Raw genomic sequence first — 22,191 nt, forward strand, 5'->3', positions numbered from 1 at the left:
CCAAATAGGACCTCATATGGAGTGACTCCTCCTAGAGAATTTCTTTGCAAATTGTTTAATGAGCGTTGGACCCCATAAAGATGTTTCACCCACCCATCACCCGAACCTAATACCCTAGCTGTTATAGACCGCTTTATGTCCCGGTTTTTCCTTTCCACAACAGAATTTCCCTCAGGATGGAATGGAGAGGAGTACCGCAATGCAACGCCCAGACTGGCCATGGCTTCTTTACAAGCCTAAGAGCTAAACGCAGGGCCCTGGTCAGAGTGTAGCGTGCCTATTGCGTATGTGCCGATAAAGACTTGCTAATCTTTTATAACAGTTAGAGCGTCAGCCGAGCGCTGAGGCCACATCCATAGGAACCTTGAGCACGAATCCACTGCGACCTTGATATATTTATAGTTACCATCCCTTTGCAAGGGACCGCAGTGATCCAGGTAAACACAAGCTAATGGTTTGTCTGAAATTAACAGGGGCGTCTGCGCAGGACGTTTCACTGTAGAGACTTCCATCTTTTGGCATATTTCACATTCCAAAACATAGTTTTTGGTCTGTTTCGTAATGCCGAGCCACCAATATCTCTGTTTTAATAACGATACTGTGGCGGAAACACCTGCATGGGCAGTGGCTATCCCTTCATGTGCTGCTAGGATTAGTCCTAATCTAAGTTCCATGTTTGGAATTACCCTATCCCCCACTCCAGGGATTCGAGCAAACGGAATGTTGTTCGCATCAATTATATAAGAGTATTTGAGTGGAAATGTTTTAGGTAATGCTGCACCACTGCCTTTGCTTGAAGCATTGACAGCCAACAATATCCCACTGTCTATTTTAGTTTTTGAACGAGTGATCGCTGCTACGGAAGCCGTTTGCACAGCCCCCTTTGCGGCTTCATCAGCCAATGAATTCCAAGCAACCTGAACGCCATCACGTTGATGACTCAGCGTGTGTATCACATGAGTGTTTTGTAGTCCGTATCGCAACTGAACTACTTGTTCCCAAAGCATTTTATGCTTGATTGTATCACCTTTTGCATCTTTGAAACCATTCTGAAGCCAATTCTGTAAATATTCATTATATGATTGAACACAGTAAAAGGAATCGCACACTATAAGTGTGGGGAATTCGCAATCCGTATTTTCAAGTGCCAATTTGAATGCTTGTAGTTCAGCTCGCTGAGCTGTACAATCTCCTAGAGATTGTGTTAGTAACAATCAGTTTGAATTTACCATTACGCATACGACCTTTAACGATCGCGCATGCTGCACTGTAAGCTTGCTTACTCTCCGTAGCGGGTTGTGCTGATCCGTCAGAATAAATTATAAATTCAAACTGGTCAAGAGGGAGAATCTCAATAGGCAGAGGACATTTGTGTTCGTATTGCAGGAATACTTGTGTTTTTAAATTAGGATCAAACACATATTCAACATCTGTTGCAGCAAAAGAATTAACCCATTGTATCCATCTTGGATGTAAAGATTTTGGATTTGGTATGCTTGCTTTCTTAACTGCCTCTAAGGCTGGTACTGGAGTTACTACAATAATGCGTTTCCCCTGAGCTAGAGCTCTTTCTTTTGCTACAGCGGTTTGAACTGCTGTCAGAATTTTTTCTATTGAAGTGAAGCGCATTTCTGCTTATGTATACAAATGTGATTTGTATGCAATTGGTACTTTTTCACCTTCATTAAAAGTTACATATGTGAATCCGCATTGACCCGAAATTATTCGGATCACTAAATTGCGTGTATTTACACGTGTTTGTAAGTGATTTGTTTCTAACATGTCAGCTTGTAGTGAACGCAGGATATCTGTGTGTTCCTGTGTCCAATTTTTGTTTTTGAAATCAGGTTTGATTAATTTGTAGAGAGGTTTAACACTTTCTGCATAATTTAGAATGTAAGTTCTTCCAAAATTCAGGAAACCTAGGATCGACTATACATTTCAATCAATCAATAGTGCTTTATTCGGATGTTAAAAACACCATAAAAGCACATGTACACAATACAGAGTCTCATTCATTCTTTTTTTTAAAAAGCAATTAAATCAATCAGAAAGAACATTTGATAAAGATAAAACAGAATAAAAAAAAAGTCATATCACCTAACAGATACATCACTTCTAAACGGACGCAGTTTAAACCTGATCTTTAGTTAATCTTAGTCTCAGTGCTACTTTGATAAAGTTCAATATACAACACAGAGTCAGACTATACATTTTTCAGCGGTTTTGGAGGTTGGAGCAGTGAACACTTTTCTAAAAGGTTTGCTGCCAGGCTTTTGCCTTCACTTGAAAGCTCATATCCTAGGAAAAGGTCGTTAAGATGGGCAATTCTTGATTTATTTATTTTTTTATTGAATTTGCAGCCCTCAGAGGCAAAGCCCAGTATAATGGTATTTACCCTGTTCAAGTGCCTATCCAGGTCATTGTCTGTCAGATAGATATCATCGACATATGAAAATGCCTCGTCATCGTACATTTGTAGTAACTCTGTTACTCTTGCTGAGAATAACCCTGGGCTGTTCTTGAACCCTTGTGGGCACGACAAAAGTGACGCTGGGTCCCCATTATTGAGAAAGCTGGCAAGTGCCTACTTTCAGGTGCTATGTTTTGACAAAAGAAACCATTTGAAATCTCTAATGTGGTTTTATATTTTTTACGCACAATGTTATTCATTAATGCTGTACTGTGTGCATTTTGCACAGCAAATGTCTTAGAACACGTATTCAGGTGTCTGTAATCCAAAACTAGACGATATGTATTGTCTGGTTTGGAGACAGGAAACAAAAGGATTGTTCATTGATGAGGTGCATGTTTCAATCACCCCTTGGTATTCAAGTTGATCTAAGATCTCCCTGATCTGTTTTTTAGCTTCTTGCTTAATTGGGTGCTGTCTTTGTGCAGTAGGTTGACATTTTAATTGGATTTTATGGTGAGGTGAGTCCTCATCCCATCCTACATGAGTTTTGTATAATGCTGGGGCCTGGGCAACTGCCCATTTCCTAGCATAAGTATATTTTAGGTGTATTTGAACATGGTTGGAGAAGGCTGGCATAACAATGTCTTCGCCATGTGTGCGCACTCCCTGACAAATGTTGGTGGCCAGTCTTGTTCTGCTAGAAGTATGTCATAACCCCTTGAAAGATTTTCCCAAAAAGAGTGCTTTCACTTTTCTTGGTATGTCTCTCTCCATCCGGAGTGTTATTTCATATAACCTTTGTGAAGTACTAACCCTGGTGTCTACTGTCTCAACTGTGATGTTCTCATTCAAGTCCACTATCTCCAGAAATTCTTTCAGGTTCTGCCGAGCTATTGTTACTTCTGCTGCACTGTCCAGCATTTTCTGAACTCATTCTCCGTTCTTGGGTTGTGTTCTCAGAATTCTCGGCATGTCTCATCTTCTGACCTGCTACCTTTTTCTTAGTGAATTGAGGTTTTGATTTGTTTTTCTGAACGTGTTGATCATCTCTGGACTGCACGCGTTCTTCTTTGTGATCTGACCGTCCTCTTCTTTCGGATGTCTGTGAAGATGTCTGAAAGGTACGAGAGGAACTTGTATCAGTATCTTGATACCTGTCAGGTTTTTTCAAATTATCCCTATTCCTGAGGTTATACCTCCTGTCAGAGGGCTCCTTTTGAGGAGATCTACCTCGGGATTGAGAACGTTTCTCTTTTGAATGTTTTGTTGTTTTCCCACTTCTTTTTAGAAGATGCAGGATTGTGTTTAATTGAGTTCTTCTCAGGACCTTCAGACAGTTGTGGTTTAACTGTGTAATTCTATAAATTCTTGTATTTGATTAAGTAATTCCTTATCTGATATTGCTTCAATGTCAGGATGAGGTATGTAGCCAGCTAAAATCGGCCATGTTGCTCCTGGTCTACCTAGTGGACCGAGCCTGGTTATGTGATTGTAATGTTTTAGGGTGCCTTTAAACCAGAGCTGGTGCTCCTGGTATGCGAGTGGAATTTCAATATTCTCGAAGGGAATGTATTCCTCAGGTGGTTCATCTTCTTTGAAGAAGTGAAACACTTTTGCTACTGGTTTTGATTCTGGGAATGTCATCCACGAATAGAATACCTCTGACTGAAAAGATTCATGTGCCTCTATCACAAAAACTGCACTACGACCTCTTGGTGTTAGGCCATGTTTTATAAGTTTTAGAGTGATGGCACTCCTTAAATTTGGTGGGATGTGTATAATACCCACTTCGGTTTAATTTAACCCTGTAAGATTAAAACCTGTTGCGACTTGATCAGCCGTGTCTACAACATCCCTGTTAGTGGACATTGTTTTTTAAATATGCAGAACAAGTTTCAAGGAAACAAAGATAAGGTGCACAATGTGTTGGAACACTGTATCCTTCAACGTTGAACAAACCGAACAGCTGATACATAGGATTCTCGTCCTACTCAGCTATGGCGGATTTTATCCCTACCCACTCCAGACGTCTTATGGAGTATTATGAGTAGGCCTCTGAGAAAAGCATGACTGAGTTACTTCAGTATCTAGCATTAAATTAGTGCCTTACCAAACGTTGGGCGCCATGTAGTGTAGTTCCTATTTCCCTTATAGGCTCTGCGCATTGGAATAATATACACTGCAGTGTTTGCATAGGACTAAGGTCAGTATGCTCCTATCAAGTACATTAAACTTAATTACTTGTGTGTGCCAGCTAACTCAGAGGTCACTAGAAACTTCTCGAATAAACAAGAAGGGATTAGTTTCTGACAACCGCATAAACATGACAACTTTGTTTCCCGTAGAATCGGAACGCGTCTCAGAATCGTGGAAACAACAGTTTCATTCAGTCAATCGTGCATGCTTAGTTTCTTCAGAGTTACACAGAAATAGATAGACGGACGTTTCAATAAAAGGGATTTTTTGAACAGTCTTGTTTCTCGTGTAAGAGATATGAGCTATTATAATCGTAAGACAGTATGCGAGATATAATACGCACAGCGTAAGCAGTAAGAAGAAATGATACTGCAATAGCCTTGTTTTTTAGCTATGACATATATTCATAAATACATACATAAATAACACAGCCTAAAAAGTGAATACTCGTCTGGTGCTTCTAAATAGTTCTACCCCGGTGTACCTAACCTACGTGTAGTACCAGGTAAGAGTAGGTGCTGTTTTCTATAGTATGGTATATACTAAGTTTGTATGCCAAGAGTCCCTCTGGTACTAGTCTGCTCTATTATAGGTTTCAGATCAGGTCACTGTGTGAATAGAAGGGCTCTTTTGCAAATGGATAGACAACATCAACCCATAATAGAAGTTGAAACTTGTTAGAGGCTTCAAAAAATAAAGCATATCGCATTACTCTTCCCCTAAGGACAATTGTCATGTCGCACACTTGAAAAACCTAACGTGAGTCACTGTGATTTCTGTCATGAAATATTCAAGGGTTGACTAACAACAAAAAAGCAGCGATGGTACTTGTCTATATGAACAGGCACAATGTTCATATTGTGATTCTGTAGGAACCTCATCTGAAACCAATTAGCCAGCCATCTTTCGGTGAAAAATAGTGCCACTCTGTATTTTCCCTCCTATACTAAATACACTATGGAAGTTGCAGTGCTGGTACACAAGACCCTAGACTTTAAAACCCTTTACAGACCCACAGACGTAGATGGTCAGCTATTACTGATCTTTGGGTTCTACTAATCTCAGGGTACTACTAGGGATAAGTCCAGTGCCCACTGTTCCACTATCAACTAGTGCCACCCTCACTCGATCCCATATTAATATCACACATAATAAACATTGTGGAGCTAATTGATGTGGGACAGTATATAGGGCGGTCTAAAGGGTATATTCTTTCTACTCAGTGCACATTACCTGCTTCTGTATTGATTACTGGTTAACACCTAAAAACATCTCTGACCTGACTACGGGGCATGGTACACCTTCGATGTACACTCTCAAGCCATTTACCTGTGCTGATGTCACTATATACCAATTAAATTCCTTGTATACTGACACTGGACATTCTCTAGAGAAGAAATATGGACTGCAATTACTGTCATTGTTTTTTTACTCTCCAAATGAAATAAAACCTATTGGAACATTGATTGCCCTTTCTGCATGGTCACCCCAATTTGTTTGTTTGGCTTTTTGTTGAACTCTATTTTTGCAGGCTATAGAACTCTGCATACGTTACCCTGCTAACCAGTGTTAAATACCCTGTGCTTTTCCTTAAAACATGGTAAAATTGGTGTACTCCTGATTAGCATATTTAACTTACCTATACATCCAAAGTATATAGTACCACTGTGTACCCACACACCTAACTAGGCCTAATAGCCCATAAAGGCAAGGTGTATGGTATTTAAAAGTTGGACTTGTAAAAGTTCAATGTTAAACATGTCCTTACAATGAAAAAGGCTCACAAAGCTAATTTCTCTGTAGCACGATTGGTTGTACAATAGGAAAACACTGGGATGCAATATTCAGTACTAATCCTGTACCTCAGGAATGTTACTAGCTAGAACAATAATTGACCAGCTATTTTTATAGGTATTAAAATACAATGTAATGGTAAAGTCAAATTTTGTCTAAATATTATGGAAAAGTGACTTTTAAAAAGTTACCTTTGCCCTTCCTGAATTCCCAAAAGCTAAATCTGCGTCTTGTTCTCCCACTTCATCCAGCCATCAATTAGCATATAAATAAGCATGAATAAGGTAAAAAATTGCTCTCAGGAACAAAACAATAGGATGATATGAATGGGCAAAGCAGTGATAACCCCTCTGAGCTCGACAGAATATGTCAAAGAGACTGGGAGGATCCTTTTTTGACATTAAATTGTGGAGTCCTGCTTGAATGTCACATTTTGCTTGAAGGGGCTGCTAGGAATTTTCATATGATACTTGGTACGCACTTCAAAGAGGCTTCCCCTGTCACAGGCAAATGTTAGTTGAAACTTGGGCAGAGCCCTTTTAGTGTCTCCCGAGCCAGACCGGCCCGGTCACAGTAGTCCTCTTTTGACATTGCAGCATCACAGCCTGTATGACAGGTCTGCCTGGTTTACATAAACTATTCAGGGTGCACTTCAAAAGAAAAAAACAGAATGGCAAAACAATTTGTGTGTATCTACTGTCTGGTCTCTAAAAGGTTAGCTTTGTTATACCAGATTCTGATGTGGACACGGAGCCGGACCGGCATAGAGTGTGATTTTTGTGCCCCTGTTCACTCCTGGGGTCCCTTTTAGGCCAGATTGGCACCCAGAGGATGAGCAGGAGGACTGGGAGGGGTCAGGTGACACTCTGACCTACTAGTTGGAGTACGACCCGGACTGGAGAGAGGACCTGGGGAATGCCAGTGGTCTTGATACCTCCCCTGACCTTGGCATGTTTTCTCCTCCCCTGGCTACGGAGGAGGGAGCGTCCTACACAGAGGTGTTAAGTAGTGCGGCTGAGGCTCTAAACCTGGAGCACCCTACAGTGGCGGTCAGGACTAAGCTCCTGACAGAGGTGCTTCAACCGCAAGCAAGCTCTTCAGAGCCCCTGCTGCCGTTCAATGAATCCCTCATCAATGTCCTTTTGGGCACCTGGTCCAGGCCCAACACGGGGGCTCCTGTGGATAGGATGATTGCCCGACGCCACTGCCCGGCCCCGGGTGACTCCGCTTTCCTCTCCCAACACCCCACCCCTGAGAGCTTGGTAGTCAAAGCCTCTACCTCCAAGAGCGCATTCCCTACTTCTCCCCCAGATAGGGAATCCAAGAAGCTGGATCATCTTGGGAAGGAAGATTTTCTCTTCCGCCAGCTTGGGACTGCGGTCCGTAAACACTGCATGTCTCTTGGGATGTTATTCCCTCGCTGTGTGGGACACAGTTGCGCAAGTGCTGCCTCAGTGTCCGGTTGAGGCCCGGACAGTGCTCTCCCAGGCTGTTGCCGCCGGGAGGGATGCAGCAAAGTTTACCTACTGTTGTGAGCTGGATACCGCCGACTCTAGAGGCAGGACGATTTCCACATCGGTAGCCCTTCGAAGCTACGCCTGGATGAGATCGATTTGGCTTTTCTGGGGATGTCCAGAATACCCTCATGGACATGCCCTTTGATGGGCGTCGCCTTTTTGGCGACAAAGCAGACAACGCTCTAGAGCGTTTCAAGGACTCGCGGGCTAGGGCCAAGTCCTTAGGCTTCACCAGCCACCCTGCGCAGTCTCCTTTTTGACCCTTTTGTGGCTACTGAAGGGGTGCCCCACTACGTCCCGCCCAGAGCCACAGGCTGGCGCAAGTTGCACAACCTTCGCGTGGAAGGTGACGTGCGAACCACTGCTGTGGTTCAGGGGCCAGCGGGCGAGCCAGTCCACCAACCCACCACCCAACCCCCCCCCCCCCGCAACATCTTCCAAATCTTCCTAGTCTGACATTTCAGGCCCATCAAACACCAGTGGGCGTCAAGATCTGCCATCACCTCCCCCACTGACGCACCATCACTTTGGACAGGTGGGTTTTGCAGAAAGTCCGAAGGGGCTACTCCCTCCCCTTCGAGACTACCCCTCCAGCCATGCCACCTCAGTACCATCGTATGTCGGAGGACCATCTGGGCCTTCTCCAACAGGAAGTTACGGCTCTCTTGGCCAAGGGAGCCATCGAGCGCGTTCCTGCCCCAGAAGGTGGTCGTGGTTGTTACTTCCACTACTCTGGTACCCAAGAAGGACAAGGGCCTGCGTCCTATTGTGGACCTCAGGAACAACAACCTCCGGAAGGAGAAGTTCAAGATGTTGACGCTCGCTCAGGTTTTGTCTGCCCTCGACCCTGGAGACAAGTTGGTAGCGTTGGACTTGCAGGACGCTTACTTTCACACCCCCGTCCTGCCGGTCCACCGGCATTACCTGCGGTTCATGGTAGGCCACAAGCATTTTCAGTTTACCGTGCTCCCCCTTGGCTTTACCAGCGCCCCTCGGGTGTTCACGAAAGTGATGGCGGTGGTCGCAGCCCATCTGCACAGATCAGGGGTTCCAGTCTTCCCCTATCTCGATGACTTTTTGTTGAAGGCGGGCTCGCCCCAGGCTGTCGTCTCCCACCTCCAGACCACGGCTGACCTACTGCATTCACTGGGGTTCTCCATCAACGTGCCGAAGTCACACCTAAGCCCCTCTCAGAAGCTCCTCTTCATCGGAGTGGTTCTGGACACGGCGCAGTTTCGGGTTTATCCTCCCAAACAGCGAGTCCGGGATATTGGGGCTATGATTCCGATCTTTCAGCCTCTATCCCGGGTTTCGGTCAGAATCACCCTGAAGGCTGCTGGGCCTCCTGCATCCTGCTGGTCGATCATGCCAGGTAGCATATGTGGGCTCTTCAGTGGGACCAGAAGTTCCAGTGGGCGCAGCATCAGGGGAAACTGTCCGATTGCATCCAAATCTCGGAGGACACTGCACGACAATTGCAATGGTGGTTCACGAACCAGGATTGGGTCAATGGCAGATCCCTCTCTCTTCCCCAACCAGACCACACAGTGGTGACGGACGCATCCCTTCTGGGATGGGGCAGCCACATGGGAGAGGCGGAGATCAGGGGTGCATGGTCTCCGGCGGAGTCCGAGCTCCACGTCAGCCTTCTGGAGCTTCGGGTGATTTGTCTTACACTCAAAGCATTCCTTCCGTCTGTCCGGGGAAGAGTAGTGCAGGTGTTCACGGACAACACCACCGCCATGTGATACTGCAACAAACAGGTCGGGGTGGGGTCGTGGACCCTATGTCAGGAGGCCCTCTGCCTCTGGACATGGCTGGAACATCAGGGCATATCCCTGGTGGTTCAACGCCTGGCAGGTTCACTGAACGACAGGGCGGACGATCTCAGTCGAAGGTGCATGATGGATCACGATGGATCACGCATGGCATATTCACTCGGAAGTGGTGCAAGGTCTCTTTCGGCAGTGGGGAGAGCCTTGGTTAGATCTATTCGCCACCGAAGAGAACGTGCAATGTCATCAATTCTGCACGTTGGAATTTCCAAGGCAGCACTTGCTAGGCGACTCTTTCGTCGCGAGTGGAGTTGCTGTCTGTTGTATGCCTTTCCGCCTATACCACTGCTGCCCAGAGTGCTGAAGGAGATAAAGCGTGCCCGGGCCCAAGTCATTCTTGTGGCTCCGGATTGGGCACGAAGAGTCTGGTATCCCGAGCTGCTCAACATGGCCATCGATCCTCCGATCAGACTGCCTCTTCGGGAGGACCTTCTGTCGCAGCAGCACTGGACTGTCCTCCACCCGAACCTGCCCAGCCTCCACCTCTTTGCGTGGAGATTGAGCGGCGGCAGTTGAAGTCATTTGCCTTGCCTCCTGAAGTATGTGATGTAATCTTGGCGTCCCTCCACTAAGATGGTATACGCCTGCCGATGGAACAAATTTGTGGCATGGTGCACAGCAAAGCCTGTGGATCCCCTTTCTGCCCCTCTTTCTGAGGTTCTCTTGTTTCTCCTTTCTTTGGCCCAGCAGGGCTCCTCTCTGGGCACTATCAAGGGCTATCTTTCGGCCATTTCTGCCTCTCTAAGGCTTTCTGATCAGCCTTCTCTCTTCAAGTCCCTGGTTGTAAATCGTTTCTTAAAAGGCATAACTCATCTCTTTCCTCCTATGCCCTTCGTTATGCCTCAGTGGGACTTGAAGCTGGTCTTGACCTATTTGATGTGCGCTCCCTTTGAGCCTCTTCTCAACTGCCCTCTAAGACTTTTAACTCCAGAAACTGCATTCCTGGTTGCCATCACATTTGCCAGAACTCCAGGCTCTTTTATCCAAACCTCCTTTTCTGGCTGTACATCAGGACAAAGTTGTCCTACGAACTCGTCCATCCTTTCTTCCCAAGGTAGTCACTTCTTTTCACATCGGGCAAACCATCACTTTGCCCACCTTCCTTCCGCCTCCTTCTAAAGAGGAAGAGAGGCTCCACCGTCTGGACCCAAAACGTGCACTTTCCTACACTACGTGGGCGCCAAGAAAGGTTGGGCCGTACACAAGCGAACCATCTCTAGATGGGTTGTTTTGTGTATTAAAGCCTGCTATTCTTTAGCTAAAAAGGAACCTCCAGTGAGGCTACACACCCATTCCACCAGGGCGACGGCAGCCACTACTGCTTTGGGAGGAGGAGTTCCTCTGAATGATATCTGTCGGGCAGCTACGTGGGCATCGCTGCACACGTTCACCAAACACTACTGCCTGGACAGCCAAGTCCGGAGAGACTGCTTCTTTGGCTGTTCTGTTCTCCAGGACTTTCTGGTGTGATCTTGGTTCGCAGACCCACCTCCGGGATTGGTATTGCTGGGGTATCTATTCTAAGGTAAGAAATCTATAGCTAACTGTTTCTTTTAGATGAACAAGTTACTTACCTTTGGTAATGATATATCTGTAAGAAACATAGGTTAGTTATAGATTCCTTACCGCCCCACCCATCCTCCCCGTTCTGCATACTGATTTCTAGGTTTAAGGACATTCTTTCAGGGCCCTAGTTTTGTGCACCAGTTGTCAGTGTCTTGCATTGCTCTGCGTTTCTGGCGCAGCAAGTCGTGTACAGAACTGACGTCAGTGCCTGAGGGAGCTTTCTAAGTAGCTACTGCGACGTCATCCCAGCAAACACGACGTCAACGATGGACGCGGAGCCGACCGACGCCACCTTCCGATGCGCAGAGGTACTGCTGCCGAAAAAACTTTCCGGATCCAGTCTGATGCCTGGGGGTAATTCTAAGGTATGGCATCTATAACTAACCTATGTTTCTTCACGATATATTCTTACCGAAGGTAAGTGACTTGTTCTTTAGTATTAGATGTGGGTGGACACTAGGATTTCCATAGCAAGCTCTCTATAGACACCCCCAGTGCCCAGGTTTAGTGTGGCTGAAAACATTGGCCATCTTGAAAGTGCCAAAAATGGATAGGGTTAGCCCCTGGAGCCTCTTTAGTGAAGGCTCATTCCCACGCACTAGTTCATGCCAGGCATACATGTGCTCTCTCCAGACACCCACTAAAGGATATTGCATGGATCTGTGGAAGATCAGAAGAGGGTTGAACCTACTCTCTGAGACCTGAGAAGAGCCCTAAAGACTGGAACTGCTCTCCCTCTTGTACCCAGGACAAAGAAGTGAACCCCAAAGGTCATAAGGCTGACCTGTTAAAGCTATAGGGACATAGCAAGCTACAAAAGCCTTATTCGTACAATTTGACCACTGTCAACTGGACAAGAACTGAACCCTGCTTTGGCCTCTACCTGCCCCCCTGTGAATCTTTTTGACTCCACTGAGGTCCATGGGGTTTTAGAAGTGTATGCCTGGGGCCTTTGGAGGTGTACTCCTGTGGTGGACTTGAAAGATTAAAGTCAGAGGGCAAAATATTGATAGTGTTTATGACCCACGCTCCAGCGCAGTCGGCGTCAAAGTGCACCTAGGTTCTGTTCTACCACCACAATTGACTATCATTAGCACTTTGACTTAAAACTTTAAAACTTCATCTCTGGTTCCGGTTATTAGATTTTTATCATTTCGCTGTCATTTTCCTCTATTGTTCTAATTTGTTTTTGGGATATTTATTATTTGGCATTTCTCCTTTATTTCAGTTTTTGTAATACATAAATACTTTAAACATTCCCTCTGTGCCCTAGCTGACAGGGTGTTGAGCCCAGATGTATGTAGTGACTTTAGTGGTTTTCCCTTAGATGGGCACGTATCTCCTCAACTAATAACTACATTTTTTACAGAACCCTACTAGAATACATAGATGCATCCAAATAGGAAATGAAGTTCCTAGATAAGAATATACAAGCCAGAAAGGCCGAAGCAAAGCACTAGTGTCGCTTTTCCAAACTCTTGGTAGAGTCAACACAGTGCTCACAGCTATACAAACAAAGAGAGAGAAAGAGCCTGTACCAGAGAAGAAATACTAGGTGTTTTTTTAATGCTATGAAGAAAAGTATAATTCTTAAGATACGCCTAATTGCATACAAATAAATAAATATCTAACTGAGATCATTTCAGCTTGGGTGGGGTATGAAGACGGAGTCCCATTACTGGAACCCTTAGGTATTGTAGAAATCAAATCTGCTTTAGACACCTTTGCAGGTGGGAAGGGCCCAGGCTTGAAGGGTGTTTCATCCAAATTTTATAGAGAATACAAGGACCAATTGGTACCGCAACAAATAGTTATCATGTATAATGAATCTCTGGTGTTCGGCTCCTTATCTCCGACAACCTGGGAAGTGGTGATCATTGCACTCCAGGTAAGGAATTGTAATATTGTCAATCTTATAGACCCCTCTCACTCCTTAACATAGACAACAAGATTCTAGGGCGCTCGACCTCGGACTTGGGGAACTGGGTTCGAGTCTCGGTAATGACGCCGAAGATCCTGTGATACTGGGCAAATCACTTAATCTCCCCATGCCTAACAAAAAAATAAGAAATAAAAATTAATGTGTGTTCTCATGTAACGTAACTGGTGCTATGTAAAGCGCTCTGATACCTGATTGGATTCGGGTCTTGTTCGCGTTATATAAAACTATGCAAAAAAAAAAAAAGATTCTAGTCAGGGTTGTCAACAGAATATCTCCGGTAATGAACAAACTATTTCTGCTTGACCAAGCCTGTTTTATTTCACAATCTATGAACAATCTTACTATTATTATTAATATTTATAAAGCGCCTGGCTACCCTTTAGCATCCCCGTGCTATGAATCTTTACACTTCTGCACCAAATTAGACCTGAATTGTCCATGGTGCCATGCTTTTAGATGTGTAAAAATGCCTTCAATTCGTCAGAATGGCTTTTCTTAAACGTAGTTGTGGAGATAAAGGGGCTGGGACAATAGATCATAAGCCTCATAAAGTTCCTTTATATAGACACAGGGGCAAAGATGCACATTCATACCTGCATGTGAGACTAATTTAAGATTCAGAGGGACGCCTGACGGGGGTTGTCTTCTCTCACCATTCTTATTTGCTGTTGCCTTGGTAGACCTCGCCTGCAGATTGCCTGAATTTCACTTACCTAAGGGCTTTGTTTTCTCTATTAGACGGCTGCTATTATCTCTGTATGACGGCTGCATAGTTATGTTTATTAAAAAACCCAAAGACTTGTCTTCTGTCATTAGAGAGGTCATTCGGTTCAGAAACTAAACTGGTATTAAAATCAACTGCAAAAAGTCATAGGTGTGTTCCTCCCTAGCTCAGCAAGACATCCACAGCCATAATGCCCCCCAAAATAATGTGAAGACTCGGTTAACTGTGAATTTATGTCCACTGAGATAAAGATGGAGTCATTAGGACTAATTATGGTTGCTTATAGATAAGCTAACCACTAACTTGACAAATGGATAAAACTACCATTTTCAGTTATGGTTAGAGCAGCTGTATCACAACCCGTTTCCCCAAGGTTTTTGTACCTTTTCACAAAAAAACACTGTATCACTTAATAAAGCATTCTTCAGAGACAAGAGGTTCCTACTGACATGATTATTATAGGTTGAATGAGAAGCTAGTTTCTGGTGGGAAATACATTACCAAATTAAAAATTAGGTTTCAGTGTCGCTTGCCTGGAAAAATATTATTTAGCAGCTCGGGCACATTTTGCCAGGTACTTCTATACCATGTCACACAAGGAAAAGCAAGTTTGTTAGTTTGACATGGCTATTTTAATAAATATTAAAATCCCTTCAGTTAAGATAAAAAGCTTTAACCCATATGTTAATGTCATGCTTAATCAACAGGCTTATTTTCATCCTCAACATTGTTTTTTTCTGGATGGGCTTCTACCAAAATATTTTTGCGAGCTATTGATACTATACCTATGGATCTTAGGTCAATTTCTTAGTAGTTGAGTGCAGTAAAATTGCCTTTGGTAATCTCAGTGGCAGTTGGTCATTTTAGCAGGGAGGGGGGCGGACAGGACACGCACATATACATTAACTCACACCCATGCACTTACTCACACACATCCATTCACAGCACTCACTCCCAAATATTTAGTTGTACACTCATGCTCCAAACATCTACCTGCGCAACTCTGCCTCGGAGGTCCAAGGGTGGTTGGGACTGTTGCCTTCTCAAATTGGCTGACCTCATCCAGTGAGGGGAGGCAGCAGTCCTTACCTCATCACAGAGTGGGAAGGTGTCAGTGAGAGTTGCTGACCCCACCCCAATGTGTGACAAGGTGTCAGTGATTGACACTCTGCCCAGGTCCTAAAACTGAAGCACCTAGGTCCGAGGCAGTCAGTGACGCTCCCCCTCGTCATGAGGGGTAAGGCTTCGAGGTGCTTTGCCAGACTTAATAGGTGAAGTGAACAGGAGCTGTGATATCTTCAGCCCAGCACAATTCATATCAGGCAACCTGGAGCCTACGCATTTAGAGCGTGTCTATCTCGTGGATGCCTGACCTGAAAATAAAGATGGTCTGTTAGTCTGACCTGTGCTCAGCCTGACAGACACTCTTATTGTTCAAAATGTGAGGGACCATGGCCCCTCTGCCCATTAGGACAGACTGTGGATGAGTAATCTGCTGATAATCAAATTATTAGTATTACTCCAGCCCTTATAAATTATCAGCATGAATATCATTCCCTTTTAGATGTTAGGACTACAAATATGTTCAATATTGAAGAGCGGTTTTACTGTTTGACTCTCCACTAAATATACCCTTATCTCTATCAGTGGTAATGGATGTGTGCCATAGATTTCAAGATGCGTGTTTTCACATTGCCATCATTCAACAGCATTTCAGATTTTTGAGACTTCTGGTGGGCAAATTACCTTACAAAAGCCTGCCTCTCTTACTTTTTCAAAGTGCATGGCAGTATTCTTTACCCTTAGAAAATGGGACTCTACTTCTTCCTTTAGCTAGAGAACTGGTTTATAAAGATGTTAACACCTCAAAAAAATATCCTTCACTTCAACATGACTCTGTCTCTGTTTCACCAGTTGGGTTTAAGGATAAACTACAGTGACTTCATTACAAACCATCAATTATTTTGAAACACGCATAGACAAATATTAAGAATGTACCGGTCGGAGGAGACACTATCCTATCCGTTTGAAGTGTCAGAGTCTTGTAAAGGCGAAACACCAGATGACTTGACTGATCTCATCACTACTGTGTTCAATGGCTTCTTCCATCCTTCTGCTACCAAATGCCCATCGGCAGATAAGACCATTGCCACAATTGTTTGTCTTATTTGGAAATATTTTAATGGCATTTTTTTGCATAAATAAACATTAACAGAGCAGCATACTGTTCGAGGAGCGCAGCTGGTCCAGGCATGATCATCTTTACACAACCCACACCGCTTATAGCACATTGTACATAGTACAGGCTCTCTTCCCTACTACCTTCAGTTGGTCGCTGTCTCCACAACACCCCTCCCCACCAATAGACCATTGAAACAATGACAGGAAGACCAGTGGTGTCAACTGTCAGGCAGTTGGGAAGACAAGTTGACTGTCACAGACCGCAGTTTACTCCAAGCCATGGTGGTGTTGATCAACGAATCTGCTAAAGGGTGTCCTAGAAGCACCATCTCAAACCATTGTGACTGATGCTCCCCCCTGGGCACAAGAATAGCTTCAGATCCAAGGTTTGTGATCTTTGATAGAAAGAACAACCTACCACACCAACCTCCTGAAGTTCAGAACAGTTCATCTGGCCCTGAAGTTGTTTATACCTGTCTTTGCAGTGTCTTTCAAGCTTGTTCAAACAGACATCATCACAACAATGGATCGTCTCAACGAACAGGGAGGTACGAGGTCCAGAGCAACATCTCTAGAAACCCAGACAATTTAGAGATGGTGGATTGCGAGGAACCTGTCCTTCACAGCAGTCCACCTACCAGGATTCCAGCCTGGCTCCTGAGCTCTTGCAATACGGACATTTAAACCTGCCAGAAGACTGTATAAGCATCTTGAAAGGCCAGATGTCCTCGCTGAACGTTGTATTCATTCAGTGGAAGATGTCTTGCATTGGGTAACTGCAGAACAGAATCAATCCTACCAGATACCAAGAAAAAGCTGTATTCCCTTATATTATCAGTTTAGGCAAGTCAGGGTTGCATTTTTCTTATATATAGGCTCACCTTGCAGCTTACAATCTTTTTTTGTTCACGAAATTCTGGCTGTCAAGGATTTTCTAGAAGGAATTCAGTGTAACCCTTCCTTTAGGAGGCCTTCTGCTCCCTGGAAAGTTGTCAAACTAATAAAGGCGTTCTTTGCCCATTCTTACACCCTGCATTGTGCGCATCCTAGAGCCAGTCCAGGCACAATTCTTCCAGACAAAGGCAGTGTCAGTTTTCCAGGAAAACACCCCATTCATCAGAAATGTCACACAACTATTTGAGTTAATACCTAGGCATTTTGCTGACACTACACTCTCACTGCATCCTAGTGAAGCAGTGCAAAGTTGGACCTGAAACTTCTCTGCAAACAGTTTGCATAGGCTGAAACTATCCACAAGTGCATCTCCTGCTTTCATTGACAATTGTTGTGTATTCTCCTCACAGGAAGTGCTAAGAGCCAAGATCTCTGAGCTGGATAAAGCTTTTCTTGTTCCTAGGCTCTTACTCGTTATCATTGCCCTTCCACTAGCCTTTCAGCCATTGATTAAAAAAAATACCCACCAATAGACTCTTTTTTAAGTTCGATTTATATGGCGCTTGCGCCATTCATAGCAAACCTATTCTACTTTTTTTCTTAGAGGCCTTCAATTGCTTTTGTCTGAGCTTTAGTATAATACGTTTGACATTTGTATGATGTGCACACATCTGATTTGTATGACATACAACATCAAATCATTGGCATCGCCATTGCTTTTTTCAGGAATGAAACTGACAAGTGTACGTATATGCGCAGAGAAGGCCACAGGCGATACAAGATGCAGATACAGTTATGTTACAGAAAAAACTGAATTAAATGATAAAAAGAAACAATTGTCATACATTAAGGATGGGCACAAGCTAATCGACCAAGAATAGTCATAAAAGCAACTGTTTCTTTAGATCTAAAGTTTAACCTCTGGTTTGCTTTCCATGGTTTCTTTTATTACTGTAACCAGCAGCACAACTAGTGTATTAAAACATTATTAGCACACTATAACAATTCCAAAAGCTACAATTCGTTTTACATTTGTAAAGATCTGATTTCAGAACTAAAATCACCTAACCTTCCTAAACAGGTGTTGTGCAATGCCTTGATATCAATGATCCTAATATTGTATTCATGCTTTCCAGACCCAACATGGCTTTCAACGAACCTTGGAATTTTAACCTGTATAGAATGTTCTGGAATACACAGAGAAATGGGTGTTCATATTTCTAGAATTCAGTCTTTGGAACTGGACAAATTAGGCACTTCTGAACTCTTGGTAAGTGTTTCGCCTTGGGCACCTGCTTGCTTCTGTCTATCTGCACTCTATTCCATACACAATTGCATATGCCTACTTGCTTATTGTTTCCATATTTTAAGTAAATACCAATTTATTCAGAGTTTTATCCTCATCAAGGAGGTCCAATAAAGCTACAACTGATTAGAATACTCAAATTGCTGATTAACAGCAGCCTAATTTTCTCAGCAAAGGCACCAGTTGGCTACATGAAATAGCCTGTAAACTACTGTCGAGCAAGTAGCAGTGTTATTGGTTTACACAAAGATATACTACATGAAAGGATTGTGAAGAGAAACATGCTTATTTAAACCTGCTCTTGAGAAACGTTCTCCAAGTACCAGTTTCCTCAAATTGTTCTAAACAAATGGGATTTCTACAAAGTCGTCTCTGTCCCATTTAAAACCATCATGTGGAAAAATTACCTTTTAGTGGTTATTTTACCAGGGTGAAATACATAGATGCCATCATCATCATCCAGTTTATAACTGCCTTACCAGTCAAGGTCATCTAAGTCCTGATTTCATTTTTAGGAGGGTAGTGGAGGGGGTTGGTGGAGTTTGTGTTTGGAGGGGGGCATACCTCCCTTCCTCCTTCTGCGACTCGCTCTTTTTTCTTAGTTGGCTGGGAACCCCTCTTGCGTCCTTCCCTTCTTCTCTAATTCTCTCTTAGTTACCCTGTCTCCATTTCTCTTCTTGTACCCAAATGAGCACCCCTTTCTGCAGCTGCTGTTTTTCTCTAGCCCTGTTCAATGCCTCTGACTTTTCCCTTGTTGTCTCTCCTAGTCTAGAGGCTAGTACCTCTTTCACTATCCAAGTACTTCCCCGCTAATTGTACCCTACTACCAGCACTCCTGCCTATACCTCAGTCGCTATCCTTGCCTGTACCCAGTACTTTTTCCCATGTATACCCTGCTTCTCCAAGTAATCCTCATTAGTTTTAAGCACCGAATTGTCCCACCTGCGCCAGAATCTCAGAGCACTTTAAAAATATATATATATATTTATATATGTGCAACACTTTTTAGAGAAAAAAACACTTTCAATATTTTTTTTCTTTGCAGCTCAATACAATGCTAACAAATGACAACTTATCATTTATTTTCATTTTTAAAAGGAGATATTTGTATCCAAATAGCCACTATTTTAATGAAAAGTGGCCAGAAACATCTTTCACAAACATTTTAAAGGAAATACATACTGTCTGAACAAGCAGTGGTAATGCCAATAGGTCTGGAGTATGACTTAAAGTGTCTTTTGAGTCATTGATTACTTTAGACACTCAAGTCCTCATACATGCACTCCTTCACTCATCTTTGCACTCATTTATCCATCCACGAGCTCATTTTTGCACTTAGCGTGTGACACAACCACAATAAAACACCCAAACTCAACAACATACACAAGAAAAGCTAAATAATACAAGTAGAAAACGAAAACATGCTGCAGTCTAAGTGTAGCGGGTATATGCTGGCAGTGGCAAAAGTAATCAGTTTACAGAGGTATTCTACATAGTCTACTGGTGTTAAATATTTCCAGCATGCTGCTATGTTTAAAACCTTTATGTTGGCCATCTTGGCATGGTAAAACTGTGATAGACTATGGAAAATATAATTCCATAATGGTCTACCTGTTTAGAGGAAGTGGCCACATGGGATGCAGTGCATTACATATGAAAGGAGCAGCAAGCAAGTGACCTGTTAGCAGAATCTGGAGAGCTGTAGCATTTACTTAAGAACAATTTATGAAAATAAAAAGGGGGAAGCAAAGAAATGAAAGGGAAATACAGATGGAGAAAACTAGTCTGGCCTACCATTCCTGACACTGAAGCACACTCATTTTGATGTGGATCTTCACATATGATCAGAAAATGCAGTCATTCACGGGGCAAGGTAGCCAAACACTCTTTGACTATACCTACCCCGTGCAGTACTCGGTCATGTGTGGAAGCAGTGTAAATGCCACAGACTGATGGCAGAATAAAGCTGTCCAAAAGCCCTTTATCTATGAATATATACACCCAACGCGTTTCGAAGCGTTCGCTTTTTGTCCACGGGTAGTGGGCAAGTGAAAAACAAAAGTACAAATCATGTGACACTCAAAATGATAGAAAAAAACAGATTGCATAAGCGATGTCTCCGCGATCATTTGTAAATACGGCTAATAATTATTTCTTAGCATTATAACATCATAGTGCATTCTGGACAGAAAAGTCATATGAATAGCGGTATGTTTGGCAAGTGTGTTAATCAAACGAAAATTACCGCTGCTATATGTGGTAGACTTAAATCACCGTAATGCCGCGCATGCGTCTGCTGCTCAATCGTGAAGCATCTACGCAGGACAGGCCATACCCGAAATATGGTATGGCTATAAATTCTCCACCACGAAGAAAATTATTCTTATACGAAGAACATAAAACAAACCACCCAAGTGGGAAGATAAACACACGGCATCATAACCCCAATAGGGGGAATAATGCTCATGTCCATCAAATGAAACGCTTTCCAGCCCAAGTGGGCAAATATACCCTGTATGCGCTAGTAACCTAATTACTAGTATCATGCCCCACCGAGCCGCGATAATTATACTCCTGTACATAAATAGAGCCCCAGTGGGCACTGCAACCAAACAATGTCCAAAATTTTAATAAACAACCCTTGACCAAGAAGGTCACTTGTTACAACCAGGAACTGAAATTTCAGATATTTGTGTTTCTTTCGCCTTCCACTTGCATCTGAGACATTTCAACAATCTGAAATAGGAAAAACAGATGAATGTTCAAGTATATATATATATAAAATTGCACCATTACAAATGCACACATCATTACATTGACTCAAGGATAGTGGGAATAAAAACAACAGTTAAAATTCCAAATAGCATATTAAAAGAGAGGTCTAACGCTATGGACAAATTTAGCCTAAATGTATAGCCAGTGCTTCATCAATATTATGGCCACCAGGCTGTGTAGTGTGATATTTAATAATCATCCTGGATTCAAGACGTCTAAGTTCTTTAGTTCTGACTCCTCCCCTTTCTCTCTTCGGGACACAATCCAGGACAATAAATGACAGTAGACTGGTATTCTGATTGTGCATGGAATGAAAATGACGCGCAATGGGATGTTGTCTGTCATTATGTGTTATAGCCCTCAGATGCTCCAAGACCCGTTTTTTGGCCTTGTGGATGGTACTCCCAATGTAAAATGTATTACATGGACATCTGAGGGCATAGACAGAATACTCAGTATTACATGACACATGTAGAGAATTTTTAATATTTTTGAGTCAGCGGACAAGCTAACTTTTTTACAATTAGTGCTGTACCGACAGGCCTTGCGTTTGCCACATACAAAGAACCCTTGGACAGCACTCCTTTGTGTCATACACAATTTGAGTCACAGGGCAGGGAACATCATATCATTGAAGGACTAAGCTCTCCTGTATGTTACCTCGGGATAGTCTCCTAAACAGTTTTCCAGATCTGGATCCATCTTGAGGATGTTCCAGAATTTACCAAGACACTTCTGCACCTCCTTGGACTGATTGTTATATGTAGTGATAAATCTTATCTATCAGAACCATCAGTGTCAACATTACATTCATTGATTTTTAGCAAATCGTCCCTGTTTCTAGCCTCTACTTTCTTGCATGCTGTAGCAATGCATTCATGGCTGTATCCTCTCTCACTGAAGCGTTTGATCATGACATCTCTCTCCTTGTTATATTTCTCTAGGGTACTGCAATTTCTTTTAGCTCTTAAAAGTTCCCCAAGGGGAATAATTTTAATAAGATTTGACGGGTGGCAACTTTGGGCATGTAATAAGCTGTTGCCCG

At 43.3% G+C, this 22,191-nt stretch overlaps 1 protein-coding gene across 4 annotated transcripts in view; it reads left to right on the forward strand.

The window, feature by feature from the left end:
* The window catches only part of ASAP1 (ArfGAP with SH3 domain, ankyrin repeat and PH domain 1), a 1,875,051-nt gene that overhangs the window by 1,028,397 nt on the left and 824,463 nt on the right, over window positions 1-22,191 (forward strand). For all 4 annotated transcript variants that reach the window (XM_085604920.1, XM_085604922.1, XM_085604921.1 and 1 more), the window contains one exon: window positions 18,202-18,335. In XM_085604920.1, the coding sequence (XP_085461046.1) occupies window positions 18,202-18,335 (134 nt within the window). The remainder of the gene's footprint in view (window positions 1-18,201; window positions 18,336-22,191) is intronic.

The sequence above is a fragment of the Triturus cristatus genome, chromosome 5_1 (assembly GCF_964204655.1).
Source record: "Triturus cristatus chromosome 5_1, aTriCri1.1, whole genome shotgun sequence".
NCBI lineage: Eukaryota > Metazoa > Chordata > Amphibia > Caudata > Salamandridae > Triturus > Triturus cristatus.